Source organism: Coturnix japonica, chromosome 5 (assembly GCF_054131305.1).
Source record: "Coturnix japonica strain WE chromosome 5, WE-NBRP24, whole genome shotgun sequence".
Classification (NCBI taxonomy): Eukaryota; Metazoa; Chordata; class Aves; order Galliformes; family Phasianidae; genus Coturnix; species Coturnix japonica.
In genome coordinates, this window is record NC_140667.1 from 43,685,486 (window position 1) to 43,705,989 (window position 20,504).

The 20,504-nt window shown below is 37.8% G+C and overlaps 1 protein-coding gene and 2 long non-coding RNA genes across 6 annotated transcripts; 1 reads left to right on the plus strand and 2 right to left on the minus strand.

Annotated features, from left to right (window-relative positions):
- Window positions 1–576: 576 nt before the first annotated feature.
- Window positions 577–5,417, minus strand: LOC107315243 (alpha-1-antitrypsin-like). Of its 4 annotated transcripts, XM_085550523.1 has the most exons (6): window positions 5,308–5,415; window positions 5,064–5,123; window positions 3,608–4,297; window positions 2,890–3,160; window positions 2,035–2,182; window positions 577–1,371 (listed from the first exon to the last, which is right to left on the minus strand). In XM_085550523.1, the coding sequence occupies exons 3-6, from the start codon at window positions 4,278–4,280 to the stop codon at window positions 1,165–1,167; spliced, it is 1,299 nt and encodes a 432-aa protein (XP_085406649.1). In that variant the 5' UTR covers window positions 4,281–4,297; window positions 5,064–5,123; window positions 5,308–5,415; the 3' UTR covers window positions 577–1,164. The 4 variants fall into 4 exon arrangements, with proteins under 4 accessions (XP_085406649.1, XP_015720869.2, XP_085406650.1 ...); XM_015865383.3 differs by lacking the exon at window positions 5,308–5,415 and having other exon boundaries at window positions 5,064–5,140; XM_085550524.1 differs by lacking the exons at window positions 2,035–2,182; window positions 5,064–5,123 and having other exon boundaries at window positions 5,308–5,417.
- Window positions 5,418–6,282: 865 nt separating this feature from the next.
- LOC107315248 (uncharacterized) lies at window positions 6,283–14,855 on the plus strand. The gene is made up of 3 exons (XR_004307420.2): window positions 6,283–6,412; window positions 12,171–12,328; window positions 13,090–14,855. It is a non-coding gene; the product is annotated as an uncharacterized LOC107315248 (long non-coding RNA).
- On the minus strand, window positions 6,359–13,788 carry LOC146760783 (uncharacterized). Its single transcript, XR_014947261.1, has 3 exons — window positions 13,712–13,788; window positions 6,816–6,912; window positions 6,359–6,488 (listed from the first exon to the last, which is right to left on the minus strand). It is a non-coding gene; the product is annotated as an uncharacterized LOC146760783 (long non-coding RNA).
- Window positions 14,856–20,504: the final 5,649 nt, after the last annotated feature.

Consider the following 20,504-nt stretch of genomic DNA (forward strand, 5'->3'; position numbering starts at 1 on the left):
TTTTAAGAAACTAAAGACTGCAAAGTGCTGTATTTTTTACCAATTTGAGATATTCTGTAGTGAAAAATCTAATAAATATTTAACTGCTTTCAATAGCTTCTTATATTTTAATAAAATAACACACTAGCAACACACTAGAATCATGAATCTTTGAAAGAAAAGGTACAAATATCAACTATATGTTTTTATTCCATAGTATCAATCCACTGCTAAAATTTAGTGTGACTTACCAAGTATTGCCTGTATTTAATATGCATGTCTACGATATCTTTCTGAGTTTAAAACTAATTAACAGCACCTAGAAAAGCTTTGCTGTTCCCTGTGAGGAGATAAAAATTTCTTTACCACAGCCTGACTTGTCTATCTGGAAGGTGTGATAATGAAGTTGAAATCAGTAAGAGAAACAAGAAATGAAAGTGACATCAAATCCATAAACAGGAAACTGGTGCTATAGCATGGAATGTTCCACCTTTTATTTTATCACACTACATTGTCACTGCCCCAGCAATGAAGAGCAACTTCATTGCCTGCATGAATAGGACTTCCACAAGGAGAAGATAACAACTAAACCAATTGTACTGGTCAACACTTCACTTTATTGTGTATTCCAATGTCGCAGCCAGTGATGATGTAACTTCATTCTAATAAAAACCAAACCAAACCAAGCCAGCCAACTAACCAACAAAGCAAACAAACAAATAAAAGCAACAACAACAAAAAAGTCAATCCAATACTAAGATACTCTGCATTTAACATCAGTTATCAAAAGTCAGTGTATTAAACAGATAGGATATACACCTTCCATCCCTTTTCCCCATTTCTCTTCTCCCACACTCCCTTGCACATACTGTGAGTGTAGAGTAAAAGCTGCATCATCCATAAAAGAGACTACAAATCACCTCGTATAGTTGAGAATGTCAGGAAGTGGTTGTTACAGAACAGCTGAAAAAAGACATTTTTTGACAATGCAAGTTACATACAGCTGTAGAGCAGAGGGGAAATACCTGTGTCTTTTGGGCAAGAAAAACTTTTGTTTTTAAAGGTTCAGAGATGTACATAATAAAAATTGTTGAAAGTCACTAGTACACAGTGGTGTATGCAAAGTTATTACTGAATCACAGGAACTTAGGCAGCTATGTACCGAAGTGCCTGTACTCTGGGCAATCAGTTATTTTCCAGAGGATTTACAATTTTCCCAATGAAGAGGATGGTACGGGCATATTTATCCAAAATCATCAGGAGAAAGGGCCTGTTGAATTTGACTCGAGGAGGACGAGAAAAATCACCAGATCTCCATGTAATCTCCTTCACTGTGACTCCTGCTGCCTCAGTGCCATTCTCATGAATGTTTAGCACAGCTCTGTGGATCACCTGTGAGGATACAAAGCACAGCAACCTGCAGAGAGAGACCTGCCTAGGATGGAATCTGGCAGCAACAGTCTGGGGGAGGTCATCCCCAGCTCTCTCCTGCCCACTTAATCAACCATCACATCAGCCCTGAAAGCCTCCATCAGCTGGGTGTGCAGAGAGCAATCTTTGTGTAGCAAATGGCCAAAGAGCACTCAAGATGACTGATGATGAGAAATTCTGGAAGTAAAGAAAGCTGGTAATTTAGCCTGGACTTAGTTTTATGTTTGGCAGCTTCATGTGTTATCAGAAATCTACCCTATCATCCAGCTGAAAAAAATAACCTTGTCAGAGCACTAGAAGGGTAAGAGTAATAACATTTTTTGCCCTCTATTAGAGGGTATTTTACCAAAATTAATGTTCTACCTATAGATAATTTTGCCTAGTATCCAAAAGAACATCTAATGATATGTATGTCTTCCTTGTTCTTGATCCATGTGTCTATAACTAACCCTTTATCTGCGTGTTTGGCTTCAGTTTTAGGAAAGGTATGTTTGTCTTTGTGGCAGATGCTTACAATTAAACGTTGCTTCAGAAAGACTGGGATAAGCTTTTCATTTAATGTTTGTGATGGATTACCAGAAATAGACAAATTTTGTGATCACTGTATTCCATGTGCTGACTTACTTTTGAAACCATCAGTCCAGGATCCTCAGTAATTCCTGACAGATCAGCTTGTTCAGTGAATAGATCAATTATACCCATTTCTCTGACTATCTTTTTCACATCGTAGGTACCAGAAATAGAAAGTTTTGGAATATGTAGATGTATTTTTCTGAAACAAATAACATCAAAAGTGCTTCACTTCAGTGATAATTCTCTATTTCCCTCTTTTTTTTCTTTTCTTTTTTCTCCTGAATGCCAAAAGTCTGCTATTGGATTTTAAATAGTCCTTTCTACCAATATAGTTATACAACACAGAGAATTGGAGCAGTCTGAGTCCATGTTAACCTCAACATCCACTGTGGGTTTCAAGGATTCAGGGAAGAAACAATTATATAAACTCTGCTGCAAACAGAGCCTCAATAGGCAGTAGGCATCCTATACTGTCACGGCTTGTTGTCCTAAGGCTGTTTGAACGTAAAACAGGGCTGGGCCATAGCAGAAACAGCTTCAGTAATAGTAAATTAGTATAATTCATCTTTCACACACAACACTGCAGATCCTACCAGGCCCTCAGCACTCTAATTACTCAATACCTCAGAAACAGCTACTCCATTTAAGTTTCATAATGCCCATGTAAATAAAGTGTCTGTTAACTTCATCACCATGATGCTGAGGATAAAAAGATCAACGCCCTTTTTGTTCACTATCCAGATGTATTTCTCATTTTTGAGCTAGGAAAGGGGAAGTCCTGCACAGAGAGAAACCTAAAATTGAACAGAGTTCAATAAAGTAGCTTGGCCTTTCAAGCTCAATCTTGCTGACAGCTAAACTAACTATAATGTGGTGATCTCTCTCACTAAGAGCAAAATCTCTTACCTATCTTGGAGGAGCTTTTCCCATTTGGACACAGTTCTTTTCAAAAGAGCATCTTCCACCTGTTTCATCTTCCCTTCATCAGGTAAAACAAATAATGCTGCAGCATTTCCACTGTAAGGAATCTGAACCAGCCAACAGGACAGTTCTTCATCAAAGTAATTTCTGTAGTAACCTTTCCGATACATCATGTCAACTTTTACAGATGTTTTCTTATCCACAAAAAAATCTTCTTTTTTTGTGTATGAATCACTGAAGGGTTTCTCCCAATGAGCTTATGACAAAAAAGGAAAAATAATTCAATGGTATGCAAAGACAAATGCATTATGAATCAAATAGCATCTAGTCCCACTGTTTCCCTTTGGTTAGAGCAAGCATTTTTTTCATATTACTGCACCCTTAAGTGTATAATTATTTCCTAGGTGCCTGAAGAGAGGATACTGAAAACAACATCTTTCAGTAGCTCATGAGTCTATCATCACATTAAATAATTTACCAAGTACAGAAGTATTTGCTAAAAACATTCCAGTCTCTTACTCAAAAAAGTAAGGACTCAGATATCCTTACTATCAACACATGTACACGATATCACTGGAGCAATTTTTAGATAACAAACATACTTTCCTCAAAATAAATACTCAAATTAGAGTTTTGTTCTTTCATTCCATGCAATAAGCAGTGTATCAAAGTTACAATCTTAGCACCCTTCAGTAATTCTTACCTTTAAAGAAGACATAGTTAACAAGAACCATTGTGGTAAGAGGATCAAGATTTTCTACTAGTTTAACAATTTTCCCATTTGTCTTTTTTTCAATATAACTGTTGATCTGGTTCTCAGCACTGGGGGAGTTATTAAAGTCAGCAGAAAGGACTTCAGACTGGTAAAAGCTTTTGGCATCATCCAGGAACTTCTGTAGAGGTTTCTGTGTCTCCTGTATAAAAAGGGCATTGCCCAGGCTCAGATGGAGATTACTATCTGAACGGTTCAGCATGTGGAGGAGCTGGCAAAAACCTTCATGTATTTCCTGATCCTGAGTCTTTTTCAAGTTAAAGGCAAGCCCTTCCAGAATCTGCATCAGAGTCTCTGACTTGGCACCCAGTGCAAGCATTGCAAAGGAAGTAGAGATGCTTATGGGTGAAAAGAAAATATTTTGATCTGTTGCTTCAGATGCAACCAGCTTGTAAAATGAAAATGCAAAATCAGCATTACTGTAAACTACTTTGACAAAAGTTTTGTTTCTATTTGGAATAACTCCTTCTCTATGTGAACTGCTACCCAGGTAATGTACTCCCTTAGAATCATCCTGTTTGTTGCGGTAGCGAGGGCGCTGATGACACTGGGCAACAGAATACAAACTAGCCAGCAGAAAACACAAGGAGAAGGCAGGTTTCATTTTCCTTTTAACCCTTCCTGGAAAAGAGATAAACACACCAAACACAGCAGGGAAATATATTTTCTTATGCTTGTATGTTGCAGCCAACTAAAATGAAGCTCTCAAAGTACAAGTACCTGTTCTCAAAAATCCCTCCCTTTTGTTTCACATTTCTCATGCAGAAAACTCCTGAAAGAATATGTCTCCAGATGAACTGCTCATAACCATGCACTCTCACAAACAGAGTAATTCTGATTATAACAATAAGGAAAGTAGATATATATATAGAAGTGGGGTTTTTTTGTTTGTCACTGTTTTTAAATCACAGATAACACACACAAAAACACACACAAAGTTCATGATCTTTCCTCTGGAGAAAAGAGATGGAAGCCGTTTTTATACTTGATACTGCTGTTACTGCAGCTCTATTAGTCTTCCTCTCTTATTCAGATAAATAGATAATGTAAGATGTGTTAAACTAAAATGTGATGCAAACACATGTTCTACAGTTTAAGGCACAAAGTACAAAATATGCAATTTTCTCAAAGATAAAATATTGGGTTACAGTGGCAGCAAAGTCTCTATGTGGAACTTTATTGATTCCAAAACATGCTTTTATTGGACAAAGTATCTTCTTTGCTAGTAGACAGTTCTTGCTTACCCTTGACATGTTTTGAATTTTTTCATAACAAATCATTGTGCATATGTTGCTTACATGTGAGAAAACTCCCTTCCCAGGCAACAACACAAATCCCTGAACTGATGTATCCAAACGATCCAAGAAAATGTTTAAAGAGTACTTACAATGCTACAAGAGGACCCTGCTGCATTCACCTTGTCTGCTTCTTATTCTCTTCAGTACCACTGAGCAAGATTAAGTGGAGCACCTTTGTTAATCATTAATTACTTCAAATAAAAATTATCAGTGAGGATGTACAGCAAGCAGTAACGACACTAGATGTTTTGGACATTTTGTACGATCCACACATAAGATAATATTGCCAGATGGTAGGGCTCTGACGAGAGGGACCATATCTTGTGCTGTTACCATGTCTGCAGGTTCCTGTGAGATGCTTGCTGCGTGGGCCTGTTGAGAGAGTTGGGCCTCTCATGGTTGGAGCCAAGGGCAGGTGATGAATCCCCATGAAGACTGCCTGCAGCCTGCGAATAGTGCAGATGGAATGAAGACTTCAGCACAGCTCCATAGGGGTACAGCCTCCCTGCCTACCATCCTCCCTAGTCCAGTTTTGAGGAGTTAAAAAACAAACAAACAAACAAACAAAAAAAATGGGATGAGTCTGCTGACAGAGGTACAATCTCTCTGTCAGGGTTCCCAAACAGGGTAAGCTGCTGCCATATTTGTAAAGCCCCTCTTACAGTGCTCCTTTTTGACATCACATTTTTGGAGGGGCTTTCTTAAAGGGAGCCATTTGTGGGCAAAACATTAGTAATGTTTTCTAGATTCTTTAGTGAACAACAGCAACAGACAGTGTGGCGTTATCACTCTAATGAGTTGTTTCCAGCAGGTGCAGCTGTTTGCCTGTTTCTGATGACTACAGCCTGTGACTGGGTATTGGTGAGGTGGTGGTGTAGAAGAGTTTTCCTCTTGGAAGGTATTTAGAGAAAACAAAACAAAACCACAAATAATCCACAAAAAAAAAAACAAAAAAAAAAACAAAACACCCCAAAACAAAGCAAAAGCAAAAACCAACAGACAGAAAGAGCATAAATAGAACAGTGTGGAAGAAAAATGGGGCTTGGTGGAAAGCTTTCATTATCAGCACTGCTGTGAAAGGCTTGAGCTGTAACTCCAGAAAAGCTGCTGGTGCCTGGCCAGCTGCCCAGAAAATCAATGCTAATTTACTCAGAGCAACAGTGGGCAAACTGACAGTTCCACCCTGGGAATACAGTCATGTTTAAAGGAGCACTTCAATAGGTACTGGACACAACTGTACAGAGACTGTGATATTGAAACTCTACTTACATGGTCTTTCTGCTGTGATTGCAGAACTGTCTACTCTACCAAACGAGAAGCAGCTAGAAGCACAGGAGAATATTTGCCTCTATTTGATGCTTCTTCTGAATCATCTCTGCTACAACTCTGAGTGTGTCAAAGCTTAGACATGCAGCACTAAGTCCAGCACTGGCACAAAGTGATAATCTCCAATGAGGGCAGTGGAGTCAAGATGTCTTTCTTCCACAGGATATGACTAGGGATAGGACTCAGACCTGAAAAATAGAAGGAACAGAAAATAAATTCGAACTGTACATTTCTTTACCAATTTCTTGAATGTATCAGATGTGGCATGACTTTTTTTGACGCCTAAAGAATCTCTTTGCGTATGTGTGAACAATATATCAATATATACATATAAAGAAGGTCTAGGTAACACGCTGACTTTTGCATTCATTTGCATTTCAAAACCTGCTTTTCATTTAATCTTTACTCATAGCCATGCACAGACACTTTCCTTTGCTCTGAGATTCTTCCTGGCTGCAACTGAAGTTTGTATCATGACTTCTTGAGATATCATTTTCCAGTGTTGTTTTTCACACATTTTCCTTCAGCAGAGCATCTTCCACCTGGTCCATGTTTCCCATGTCCCACATGAGACAGAGAAAACAAGGTAGCAGCTTTTCCTTGACAAGACATCTGCAAAAGTCAAGCAAAGCACAGTGCTCTTCAGACCTTCCATGGAAAACAGAAGTTTTCCAACCGCAGAGTAATAAATCATAAGTAGTTTGTTGCCAGATGACTTATGGAGTGGAAATTGAATGCAACCGGATATAAGATAAATAAGATTCATTGTATAAATCAGGCTAATTCACTGCTGATAAATTCATTTGTAGGAGTAGTGTTGAACAGAAAACCTAGTTTCATTATGAAAATACTCTTTCACAAAAGGACAACAAAGTCATTTGCATAAACATCTGTGCTGAGCTGAGTTTTTGCAATCAGGACATTAATCATAGTCAAGGACATCTACATGAAATGAATAAATTATATTGTTTTCTTTAAAGTTGTTAGTCTGAGGAAAGCACAATTACAGTGCTATTTAACAGCAGTTTCTCTGTCAAACCTGAGACTGGGAAAATACAAGGGATATTTCCATTTCAGTCATTGTTGGTTAACAGTTTACAAGGAATGGATGTTATCACCACTGTATACGTGCAATCAGTTTAAATCTAATCAAAGAAGCTCCATTGAGTAAGGGTAGAGATATACTATACAACAGGGGATGCTTGGAGAAGTGTCACAGGATTCAAAGATATATAGTCCACTTTGGTCTCATATTCTCCTTCAGAATTTACACCCAATGTAGTGAATATTTTGTTTTCAGGGAAATATTTGCATTTTAAAATGTTCATACTTCTCACACTTCTTTTCCACTGGGAAAATCCAGTGCCTTCGTGCTTTGTAGACTAGACTTCAGTGCTTTATTAGGGATTAACACTGCTCTGAATTTCCTTTATACCTCCAAAAGCCACTGAGACTGATGTCAAAGATGAGTTGGTCCATGAGTCACAGAATGTCCTGTAGCTGCCATATAAGTATGCCTGATTCTCAGAATCCACAGTCAAAAAACATCCTTTCCAGAATCCACAGTCAAAAAACATCCTTTCCAGGAAATATCAGAAGCAACTGATTCTTAAAAATTTAATTATTCTCTGCTTGAAATAAGTCTGAGTAAAGAGGAAAAATAAAATAGAATAAAATTCTTGCTTGCTTTATTCCATTGAATCTGCGGAAACAATTAGAATTGGATTGGTTTGCTTCTGGCTAAACTTCAATTTCCTTTGAACAGTAACAACAGTCAGGGGCTGACCCGGTGATATAACTTCATGAAGAGAGTTGTTGTGCCCTCTCATGGGAGAGCTCTCTGAAGAACAAGGTTTAAGCTAAAATTGCTTCTCTGGGTCAGGCTGGATGCAACCTTGAGCAACGTAATCTACTAAACAGTACCCTGTCTTATGACAAGAGGTTGGAACTAGATGGTCTTTAATGAGCCCTTCCAACCAAATCATTCTATGATTTTATGATTCTATGAGGAAAGAAAAATCTATAATACTCCTGAAGAGTTTATTTCATCAGTTGATGTTCCTGTGATTATCTGATTTCTTCATACCTTTTGGAACTGGAGCAACTCCTGTCCCTACTGGTGAAAGGTAGAAAGCATTGGACAGCATTAGCCTTAAAATCATGGTACTTTGTGGTTTATGACTACATGTTTCATAGACTCTGCCACAGGGTAGCGTAAACAGAGGAGAATCAGACAGAGACTATCCCATCAGTAAAAAGTCCCAGTGGACCATAAACAAGGTCAGACAGAACAAGTTTACTATCTCCCCACAAGGCTTAGAGACTGCCAGGAGAATCTTGGCACTAAGGTCTGCCTACACACCACTAGGCTGTTTTTCAGGGGTTTAGACCAGTGGGTCACTTTTCCCTTTCAAAGACTCAAAGCTATCTTTATTTAAGTCTTTTTCCTTTGGTCTTCCTGTAAGTATGTCAGGTCAGAGTAAAAGAACTGCAGGAGTCTTGGGTGGGTACTGTAGGGACACTGTAAGCTATACTTTCCCTTCTACTGACTGTCACTTCAGGAAATCAAGTGAATGATACTTTGTAGGGTGTACAGAAGCTCTATATATCATTCTATGCTTGGTCTAGTTCCAGCTGTTGCCCAGACTGTAGGAATGAATGTGAGATTGAGCTAAACTGATCAAGTCAGTCAAGTCAGCTTTCGTTGCAGTGGAAGATAAAAGGAATTCAATAGGCTTACCTACAGATAAATGAAAGACTCCATAAAATACATGTGCTTACCACAGATAAAATGGGTATACAGTCCTTAAATGGAAATTTTTACCTGTCAGAATACCATTTCTTTCTCTACCACTGATGCAATTAGACAGCATGAAGAAGAATGTTCCATATCACCCATTAAGACAGACAAAATCAAAAAGGACAAATGATACATTGCAGACAGATGTTATCAGGTTTCATGTGAATGAGGACAAAATGATCCATCTCTTCATAAAATTTGACAGAATTATTCCTATTCTTAAATAACATCCTCTGGTCTTTGGTGTGAATAACATCAGCCAGGTGTGTTTAGCATCCAGGCTGACAGAATGCTCCCATTGTAAGTTATAGGTATTTGTGTTCTTTCTTCATACATATGGCAAATGACTTGTTTGTTTCCTCTTCTCTCCACATCCTATCCTGGAAGAATATTTTCTGACAATCTTTCTTCCCACTCCCCAATCCTGTAACTGCTTAGGCCAACCTGCTGTTCTAGGCTGTGAAGTTTCTCAACTGGAAGAAAGTTGCAGTGATGCCCCATGCGCTGATAGGTACTTCCCAAACCCAGTATTCAAAGTCTCCCTATAGCAAGCCAGGTTCTTGGCAGGAGCAGTGAAGTGCCCTATTCCTCTCACTCCAGTGTGAAAGCTCCCAGTGTAGTTCTCCACCTGCAGCTCCTTGTTTCCATTCACAAAAGCAAAGGCCTGGGAGGCAAATGGGGCAGGAAATTGCTCCATGTGTTATTTCCCGAATCCTCTTCTCTATCCCAGTGACCGTGGGATTTTTTCTAACCTCTTTCTCTTTAGCAATAGATCTGGAACCTGTTTTTCTGCCACCCTGCTCTGATAAAAATCTCACCATCCTGCCTTGTAATCAGTGCTGGTGCATCAATTTATCAGGGTGGTATCTCACTGCAGCTGCTCCCAGCTCTTTTTGAGTTCATATAGACATTGCAGAGCAGGCTGTCTCACACCATAGCAAATTATCTTTGATCTCAACACTGTAAAAGCTGCTGCTTTTACTATCTCCTGGTCCACTAAGCGATGGAATTTCTTCAGCATAAGCAATAGCTCAGGGCTTCCATGGAGTTCTTGCTGCTCGGAGCAAAAGGATTCCTCTTTCCAAACAAGATAGGAGCCTCCAAGTCTATAGAGTTGAAAGCATAGCTGCCCCCCATATACTAAGCACATGCTGCAGACACTGATGGGTCCCAATAAAGCACCTCTGAGGCTGGACCGAGTTCTTGAGTACAGTTAAGGAGGTCAAAGACACGTTAATGAGAGGGAGTTGTTGATGCGAGGCTTGCACTGCCTTCTCATCACTTCCAGAATATTGCCAGAACAACTGTAGAACTCAGCTATGCACATTCCAGAGCATAATTTTCCCAGGGCCAAGGACTAACATCCACTTGCAAAGCATTTATCCAGGACCACTATGCGATGGCATGAATCAAAGTGTGTAGTGAAGTGGGAGAACAGCTGTCAAAGCAGATGTGATACTCTTCTTGGGTCTGTAACTGCACAATGAAGTGTCTGGTATACAGGTCAGCAAGACTGAGCCCCTGTGCAGTAGGGGTGGGAGATCTGCTGACCTGCAATGGAAGGAAGAGTTTATGTGATTTCTGAAAATATGTTTTATTCAAGAAAGCACATAAGGAGAGAATGTAAAAAACTTCTGTCTCCATACAAGAAAATATAAACTCCTTTAGAAGTCTTTAGAATGTATTTGCAGACAGCCTTCTACAAGAGACTGAAAGTCTCTGTTGATTTTAAAAGATTCATAGCAAGAGACTGAAGACAGTGAGAGTTAGCAGTGGGTTTAAACTAATGTTTATTTTCTTCACCAGCCACAGCAATGTTTCATGGACAACATTGTTGCAGGATGATTCTTTGACAGTCTATACCTAATGTAGCAGTCTTTCACCGTTTTTTTATAACACTGTGGACTAGAAAAAGACACAGCACTACAGTAGAATGAGTCTATTCTCTTAAGAATTTTCTTTTCTGTTTTTAAATTCCTTTTAGACAAAGAGTTTGACTGAAGGATTACAAAAACTAAATAGGCAGCAAAGAGATACATAAAGAAGAAAGAACTCTCTAGGGACTGCCTCAGATGAGTACTGATATCTGCAACTCCCAGGGCAGAGATAACTGCATTATTAGTGGTCTGTTACTTACTGGAGCAAAGCTTGTGTTGAATAACTGAAAAGGGCCTGAACAGAACTGCTTAGAGAGAAAAAACATTTTTTGAAACAATAGAACTCCTTACAAGAATCTCTCTTACAAGGAAAATATGTAAAATTTATTAGAACCTGAATTACTCAGCAGTGGAAAATGTTATATTTTTTAACCATCTATTGGTTGCTGTGTTTGCTGTTGGTGCTTTACTTTTTTTGTATCTGCTACTGAAATTCGTCATTTCATTCTGAATATTTCTCAACTAGTGAATAGTTGCAGCAGAATTAACCAGCCCACATATGCAAACATGGCTGCCATTATAACTCAGGCCAAATAAACTTCCAGTAACTCAGCAATTTCTTCATAGTAGGATCAACAATTTTCCCCATGAAAAGTGTGGTGCTGGTTGCTTTGTCAAAAATCAGCACAATGAAGGGTCTGTTGAATTTGATGGTAATATAGGGAAGTGAAACATTGGTAAGAATTATGGCTTTGGCTCCTGCAGCCTCAGTTCCAGTCTCAGCAACTTCCAGCAGAGTCTTATGAATTGCCTGGAGGGAAAAGGAACAGATGTTGTGGAGTTGCTACGCAGAACCACAAACAACAGTAAACAGGAGGTGAACACCTTTTTTCTTATGTGATATTTAGGAGAGAAAAGAAATAATAAAATCTGACGGACCAAACTCTCTTGCAACAGTGAATCTTCAACAAATTGCAAGGAGTGTTTTTCTTGGCAGGACTGAATGAGGAGGTCTCGGTGAGAAGACTCAGGCTTACCAGTCCTGAGTACAGGGGTTCAACAACTGTTGTTTATTTTCTTAGATGGACTGGAATTCTACTAGCAATACCTTTTCAATTGTTCAATAAGGGTTTATGGAAGCACCTGAACATAATCATGAGATTTTTTTTATAAATCTATTTATCTGTTAACAGCCACCCCATCAATGTGGTCCATCCACTTACTTGTGAAACCTGGAGTGTACAACCACCACTAATTCCAGACAGATCAGCATTACTAGAGAATACATCAGTAATGCCCATTTCCATGAACAAATCTTTGACATCATAAGACCCACTAATGGAAATCCTTGGTAAGTGCAGATGTAATCTTCTATTGAACAAACAAAACAAAACAATGGTGAAGAATGGTAGCCTTGTTTCAGCCAGAAGGCTGTATAGTGTGCAATTCAGTGACACTTGATAGTAGTTTTCTAATTCCTAATCTGTTTGATGGTGGCATTTATAGTAGACAAGTAAATGTTGTGTCATTAATAAATTCAACCTAGATCCTGAGGAAAACATTAGGTTCAATAAAATCATAATGTTCTACTTTAACTGCTTTGAAAAGACAATTTGCTTCCCCAGTGGTAATGAAAGTGTTGAGCCAAAGTCCATAATAATCTCTATTAATAAAAATATTTTATTTCCTGAACCATATAGGTTGCAGCTAAACAAACCACATTGCCATGAAGTAAACAGGGGTGTGGCATTCAAAGACTTTTCATACTCTAAAGTACTGCCTACATGCAGTTTGGAAAACACGAGAAATCTCAAGACAGTTCACAATCAGCTATTATAACTATCCAGTGCACCTTAAGTTCACACTCCTGTTTACTTCATCATTGCTTATTCACCACCAGTCACTGGCCACAGCTGATAAGCGAAGGATGAAAGCTTCACATAAATCTAGATAAAGTTCAAGACAAAATTCAAGGCAAAAATGTGGAAGAAACTGATACTGTGCCTAAAACTGGGTATAAAGATATCGGAAATACCAGAAAATGAGGGGATTTTTGCAACAGACAAATCATCTCTTTCAGAGTCTAGAACAAATGTTTGTAATTTGTTACAGGTACTATGTCTCTCACCATGAGTTAACCTGATAGCCGCAGCTACATGAGATGTGTGGCTCCCTCTAGAGCAGCAGGAAGGACCTGAGTCCATACATTAATTCTGGAATGTATTTTTAACTGGAAATTAAAAAATTAATTCAGTGCTAAACCACAGGTTAGTTTGTCTATGAGAATAATAGATGCAATTAAATTTAAATTCATCCACCCCTATGCTCAAAACAGTCCTTACTAGGGAGCTTAGCATTAGAAATTAGTTGGTTTACATATTAAGGCAACAGAAGAATTTATGTGTGGACCTAGTTGTTCAGTTACTAGTGGGATGATGGTAATTATGAGTCACAGCAAAGCTTGTATTCAACATAAAAGGTGATTTCATCAACATTCTGCTTTGCAAACCTTATTAGGAGTCCCCATGACTGTTGTTTGATTCTAATTTTGGGTCATATTCACTTAGACTAGTACATCCCACTGGTCCCTTACTTACAAATTAACATTTCATAGCAGCATCCACAAATAAAAAATTTACAAGAACACAGTTGTAATAAACCTAACATGAAAAGTCACCAAGCACATAAAGCATCTCTTTCAGGTCTTTAAGAAAAGTGTCTTTGCAGTACTTACAAAAGCAGAAGCCCTGCTGCAGTTAACAGACCACACTTTTCTCCACACTGTTAATTGTACTGCTAAATGGTTTTCTGCTTAATTTCCACTGTTAAATATTAAACAGACCTGATAAAGCACAAGACAGAACAACAACAACAACAACAAAATGACAGGGGAGGGAGACAGAGGTGAGACGAGAGGAGAGCAAATATTGATTACACAGTATTTCCAAAGATAGTTTCTGCAATTTGGTCAAGCTGGAGAGTTTTTGAAGAAATCATGCTTTTTGAACAGTGGCTGTGACTTTCTGTCTGCTCCCCCTGGTCATGTAGAGGAGCTTAGTGTAAACATTGTATAATTGGGACCCTACTGGAAACCAGGTTTGGTTGGCACCAAACTAATGTTTGGTCAGCAAAATACTTTGCTGCAGGTCAGTGTTCTCCAAAACTCTGATCACAGCCAAATATTCCTCCTGGTCTTGAAACTGAATAGGGACACAAAATTGTCTGCACACCCTCTGTCTGATTCTAGTAATGATGCCAATGATGACATGAAATACATTTCCCTATTTGTGACCACTTTTCCCTTATATGTAAATAATCTAGTCAATTCACTGATAAACAGAGAAATAGAATATACATAGACAAACCTTGTCTTGATATTCTCCCTTCCTTGTTTTCCTCTTTCCTTCTTTTCCTCCTCTTTCTTTGAATTTATTTCCTCTAGCTGTAATTGCTCACAGTCACAGAGATTATTTTACTTGTCAAAGCCTAGGTGAATGAAAGGTCATGGTGGTCAAGGACAAATTGTTACAAAATGGGCACATACCTCTTGTTTTCTTTTCATTTGGGAGGGTCTGTAATTACTGTCCAGTTTACAATGCTGTTGGAACACATTTTAACAACGTACTTCCCTTTCATTTCTTCATAACAGGAGATATAAGATATAACATTGATTTTAAACTAAAATGTGTGTTGGGTGTGACCTGCAATGCCATGAGCCAGTAACAGTCCCACCTTCCTGCTAATCACAGTTTCAGCTCCCAAACTATGTCATGAAACCACATTAACCAGATTTTTATTGGTCATTCCTTTACTGAACTAGATTCTACATCCTAATTAATCAATTTTAATGTGAATAAAATTCCAGAATACTTAAATAACCAAGGATGTGTGGTTTACTACTGCTGATCATTAAGACCACAGTCAACTTTTTTAAACTCCACATAACTATGTAATCTGTGTTAATGTTGTGTACTTCATATATATGTATCCACATCCCATCTCAGACTTCAACACCCTTAGGAGAAATCTAACCATACAGTATTTCATGCATCTACAGACATTTTGCAGACAGCTTTCTGACAGTTTCTTTTGTTCCAAACTTGCTGAGTATTTCTGAAGACCAAACAGTGGATGTGAGCACAGTGAGGCAGTGGGTGGGGCATTTCAGCAGTGGCAACAATGACAGCAGATCACCTCCATTAGTGCAGATTTTTATGAGAACGGCTCATATAGGCTCTTGTAAATCTTTGGCAAAAACACATGGTTAATGGTGGTGAGTAGTTAAAAAATAATAATAATGTTTTGTACCTGAGGATGTTCTCTATCAAATAGTATTCTTTTACTTTTTGTATCTGCTCCAGATTCTATGGAAATAAATAGGAGGCATTGCTTTTGGAGAGACCTCAACACTACAGCAGTGGCAATGACCAGGAGTTACAATAATCACCAGCTTTTAGGTTACAAGATCAATTCCAGTTACAAATTGCCTACTACAATATAGCAGGCGTCTTACCTGTATTACCTACCAGTAACAAGTAAACCTCCTGCTGCTGTTTCAACATTATGTAGGCTGGTATACAAGACAAAACTTTCCAGATGACAGGAGCCCTCCTGAAAAGGGAGCAGAAGAGTAGACAGCACCTTCTAGCACTAGAAACTTTTGTTCAGACCTCAGATTCTTTTAAAAGATCATCAGTTTTTTATTATTTCTGTATTTATCAGCTTTTCGTGGAAATTCTTTTCAGACTTGTGTGCTTGTGTAATAGTAATATTTGTAAAGTAAAATAAAATAATAATACTAATAATATTCTTCTGAAATTCTCATGTTTGAATGATTTCCAAGAAAGAAAAAAATATTCAAAACAGTTGAGAAAATAAAATAATTAAAAACAAACAAACAACAACAACAAAAAAAAAAACCCTACATGTTAAAATCTTACTTACTATAAAGACCTCCAGCACTCATTTTCATTGTCCAAATAAAGTTGAAAATACTGAAAAGACTTCAAGCTGGGGTGCCTGATAAGCAAAGTACTGGTTTGAAAATTCCAGAAGAATTGCCAGTTCTGTTGAGTATCTTAACTTCAACTTTGGGAACATCACTAACACTGCTGGACTTCAGTTTCTTAAATGAGTTAGATGAAAATAACACATAAAAGTTCATTATTTAGATACAATGAGAAACAATATGAAAATACAGAATTGCTCACAATGGCCTTGAGCATCATTTTACTTCTATGGAGTTTAATGTAAACAAGATCTTTTACCAGTTTCAGACTATGGCACCTCCCCTGGTTACAGTAATACACCATTTGAAAATCAGTGACCACAGCTTCAATTATATAACTTCAAAGTGAAGTTGGAAATGTTCTTCAGTTGCAAACTTTCTTAAAATTAATGTGCTGATGTACTTACAGCAGGCATCCAAGAGGTGTTACCTGCATTGCAGCACAGAAGGAAGTGACAAAACACACATAAACTGCAAAAAGCAATATTCTGTATGCATCACAGGACATTCCGAGACTATGTTTTTACCATAACTTTTTATTTTATGACCAAGAAATGCAAATATTTGTTACCCATTCAGCACAAGACTACTGTATGAGAAAATAGGGATTATATAACTATTGTGTTTACTGAAAAGGTTTTTTCACCTTCCATTTTGATGTCAGATGGGAGCTTTTCATCTTTTCTCCAACTGCCAGTCTTTTGTAGATGTCATTTTAAGCTCAAATTATTTATCTACAGTTTCGCATCAAAATCCTGCACTGACAGTTTAAACAAAAAATGGAAGAACTGGCATCCTTTGTCAGTAACAATATGCAGTCAGGAAGCTAAGTTTATATGGGCTGGATCAGTGGCTGAGTTGGGAAGGAAAACAGAAACTTCCAGGTCCCAGCTCAATGCTGTAACAACTGGCCCATCCTTCTTTCCTAATAATGTTCTTGCATTAAGGAAAGAAAGAAAAGAATCAATTAATTATGGGTTTCAAACAGTAATACAGTACTTAAAATTGTAATAAATTTGTTTCTATACAACATGAAAATACAGTTAACAAGAACCATCCCAATGACTAATTCAAGACTTAAGCAACTTCTGTTATTTTGAAAACCCTCATTAAAATGTTCTTCATCTTCCCAGTTGGTCTACTGACCCTGCTATCTGGGACCATCTCAGCTGAGCTGCTTCCTATACATCCTTTGTACTTCTAAGCAATACCGAATTGAGTGCCTACCTTTAGCCATGCAGTTGATCAAGTACGGCTGATGAAAGTGTCTTGAAGTAAATATTAATGATGTTATTGTGTGACTCAGAAGTGTAGTTGCCTAGGTACATGATACAGACTTTGGCTAACAGCCAAAGAAGGGACCCAGAATGTGGTTGCTACACACAAAATAATTTGCCTTTTTTTTACTACCTTTCAGTCTCAACTTACAAAGAAGATCTTAATTGGGAATGTGGTTACAGAAAAAAGAATCCACCAAGTAGAAAACACAGAAAGGTGTCAGCTCTCAGCTTTGTTTTCAGTAGTTATAGTGTGAAATCACTTTCTTCTGACTACAGCTTCTAACTATGTAAGAAAAAGATTTAGGTCAGCACCACGTGACTTATAAAAGCACTACCTGAATCCACAGTCTGGTCTTGCCTCCTACATATTCTCATCTGTTCTAACATTCCTTTACAACAGCAGTCACTCTCAACAGCAGACAACTCTCATCTCCTCTCCTCTCCTTGTAGCACCAAACCTCTTTTCTCCATTTCCTCCATCATCTTGGAGAGAGCTGGCCAATAGAGCCTTCTGAAGAGTCACAGAGAAAGCATTCCCTAAAGAATCTCTGAAAAATCCTTCATCAAAAGCAAACTTTCACTGATGAGGGAGAGTCTGGACTGATATTCACTGAATAACCATGTGTACTCCTCCACAGAGTAGCAGAGCATTACAGCAGTCCTAGGGTTGGGGTCAGTCAGATAGGGCCCTGATGTAAAGATCAAAAGAGGGTAATTAGGTCGTAAGAACTAGGTGACAGTGCCCTGCTCTCAAGTTCATTGATCAGGCAGTGAGAGTGTGTGTGTGCGTTGTTTTGTTTTGTATTGTTGTGTGTTGGTGGTCTATTGTTTGTTTTTTTTTTTCCTGGATGATGCAAGGCTATTAAATTAATGCCTTTGGTTGAGCTTAGGTGGGTGGGGATTATGGAAACCTGTTTGAACTGGTCTCCAGCCTTTGTGAATGCTCCAGCTCTCCTACAAATGATGATTGAATGAATCTCTTAACAAACACATTTGTTTTTCTAATTCGCCTCCACACTCTTAATTACTATAGCTTCGAACCTAACACCCAAATATTACAGCACAGATGACAATTAGCATCCCTTGCTCTTTGGAGACCTCTGAACTATTGAGATTCCTTCTGAGGTAAGATTTGAAGCACAACAAGTAGGATCTCTTCACCAGAAACTGAATCCAACAAGCCATGACTAAGCCTAAGAAGATTCACCATTTCCAGAGGAGTCAAAACTTTTACCCTTCTCTTCAGAGTTTACTTTAAAAACCAAGTCCATCAAGCCTTTTATGATGGGAATCATGATCTCTGCTTCTTTGACAGTAGGCTCATAACTGAGCTACAAATCGATGGTCTGAAAATTCCTCATTTAGTACAAAGTACATCACAAACTTCATTTCTTTCTGCATCTGAGAGACTTCCAGGACTTCCATGCAAGTGGACAGTGTGCCTGCATCTCTTATTGCCCATTACAGTTCCCTTAACAACTTCTTTTGGAAAAAATTCTTGGAACTTGTCTGAGGATGTAATTTCCATTTAAGGAAACAGAAATGTTCTAACAGGAGTTAGAACATTTTCAGGAATGTTTTTGCTTTGATGGCAATTTCAAATTGAAATGATGAAAATATCCTACACTGATTTTTGTTGGATGCTATCAAGTTAAAAACTTCTACCATTTATCAATAAAATGTTTTTTTATCAGCTCTTCATTCAGTACAGTGACATCCTTACAGACAGTTTTTTAAAGACCATGAACAAGATGGTCAACAACATCAACAAAATATACCACCTTGAAATTCATTCCATTCTGAAATGATCTCTATATTCCCTGGAAAATTTCCTGAACTTACTGCTTATAAACTCATAGAAGGATCTTCCCCCTGATCCTAGCATATATACTTTTTAAGATCCTTATGAAGAATTTCTGCAATATATTAATCAAATTGCAATCTATATGCATATTAACAGTTTCAAAGAATTCTTCAGCAAATCCATATTAATTATTGAATATTTTGTATTCATATCACTACAAATTCTAGTTTCAAAAATTCAAAAACTGGGCTGAGTGATAGAAGTGATCTTCATTTTACTGCAAAGTTGCATGCAGACTTTTTCTTGTTGTTGTTACATGTGTAACTTTTTATTCCTCTGATATAGAGACCTATCTAAGTGGTGCATCCCAGTGAAAGTTTTGACATTTTTCTTAAGACAGCTAAGAGCTCTTGCATAAATACTAAGCATACCTAGCACTTTGTTGTTGCTTTCTCTTCCCCCCCTCCCTGCTCCCTATAATCCCTTCTACTGTTAATTCAACTTGAAATTGTTCCTCAGGCTCAACCACTGCAAAGGAGGTACATCTGCAATGAATTGAGCTTTTCTACTCTGGAATTACCCCCTTGAACACTCCTTTGTACACTTTGAACACTAATTGGCCCCTCAGGCTCTCTGGCAGGTTTCTGAAGTCTATGAAAAATAATATATTATTTAGCTGCTGGGACTTCTGTAACATTTTTTTCTCTCTCAAAACTGTTTTTTTCCTGTTTTATTCCAGTTCTCTATTTTACATTTTGTTATCCCACTCCCCAGTTCAACCTCCCCAAGTTGATCACAACTTCCATTTTCTGAAAATTTTCTTCACAATTCTCATTAACACATTAATACACCTTTATTTTTCTTTTCTTATTTCTATTCTTTTTTTAGTTTGCTTGCTTTGTTTTTATTTGTTGTTTTTTTTTGTGTTTTGGGGTGTACATCTATTCCTGCTACACATTTTTAAGGAAAGCAAGCTGCAAGATTTGATTATACCATAATACTGAGACCTGGAATGATCTCCAGTGTGTGTAGATAAATACAGAATATAAAGCTCTCTAAGACCTTGTAGAAAAATGACCTCTGTTAAGATTATCTATAGATCCAGTGATGTGATCAGAAAGAAATTAAAATAAGTTGAGTATATCTAACTTTATTTCGGGAGCCTGTGGGTTTACTTTTCCTTATTGTCCAATCTGAATACCACAAAGATGAGTTTTTCTTTCCTGCTGTATCACTATGATTTTATTAAGAAGTAGTTTCCTCTACAATGTTATGATAGATCCTAAAGAAATTATCTCATTTTCTTGTATCTTTCAAAGTATATGTTTTTTTAAACAATTGTGATCTATGCTGTCGACAATTTCAACTCAGTACAGGAGTAAAGAGCAACCATATTTTGTTTATGGAATAAGGTATCTGAAGAAACAAGATCCAC

Excerpts from the sequence above, each read along its gene's own strand:
- LOC107315243 (XM_085550523.1), bottom strand. The coding sequence starts at position 4,280 with ATGAAACCTGCCTTCTCCTTGTGTTTTCTGCTGGCTAGTTTGTATTCT. Across the intron at positions 3,161-3,607 it reads TAACTATGTCTTCTTTAAAG|CTCATTGGGAGAAACCCTTC; the intron begins GTAAGAATTACT and ends TTTTGTCATAAG. Across the intron at positions 2,183-2,889 it reads GAAAAGCTCCTCCAAGATAG|AAAAATACATCTACATATTC; the intron begins GTAAGAGATTTT and ends TATTTGTTTCAG.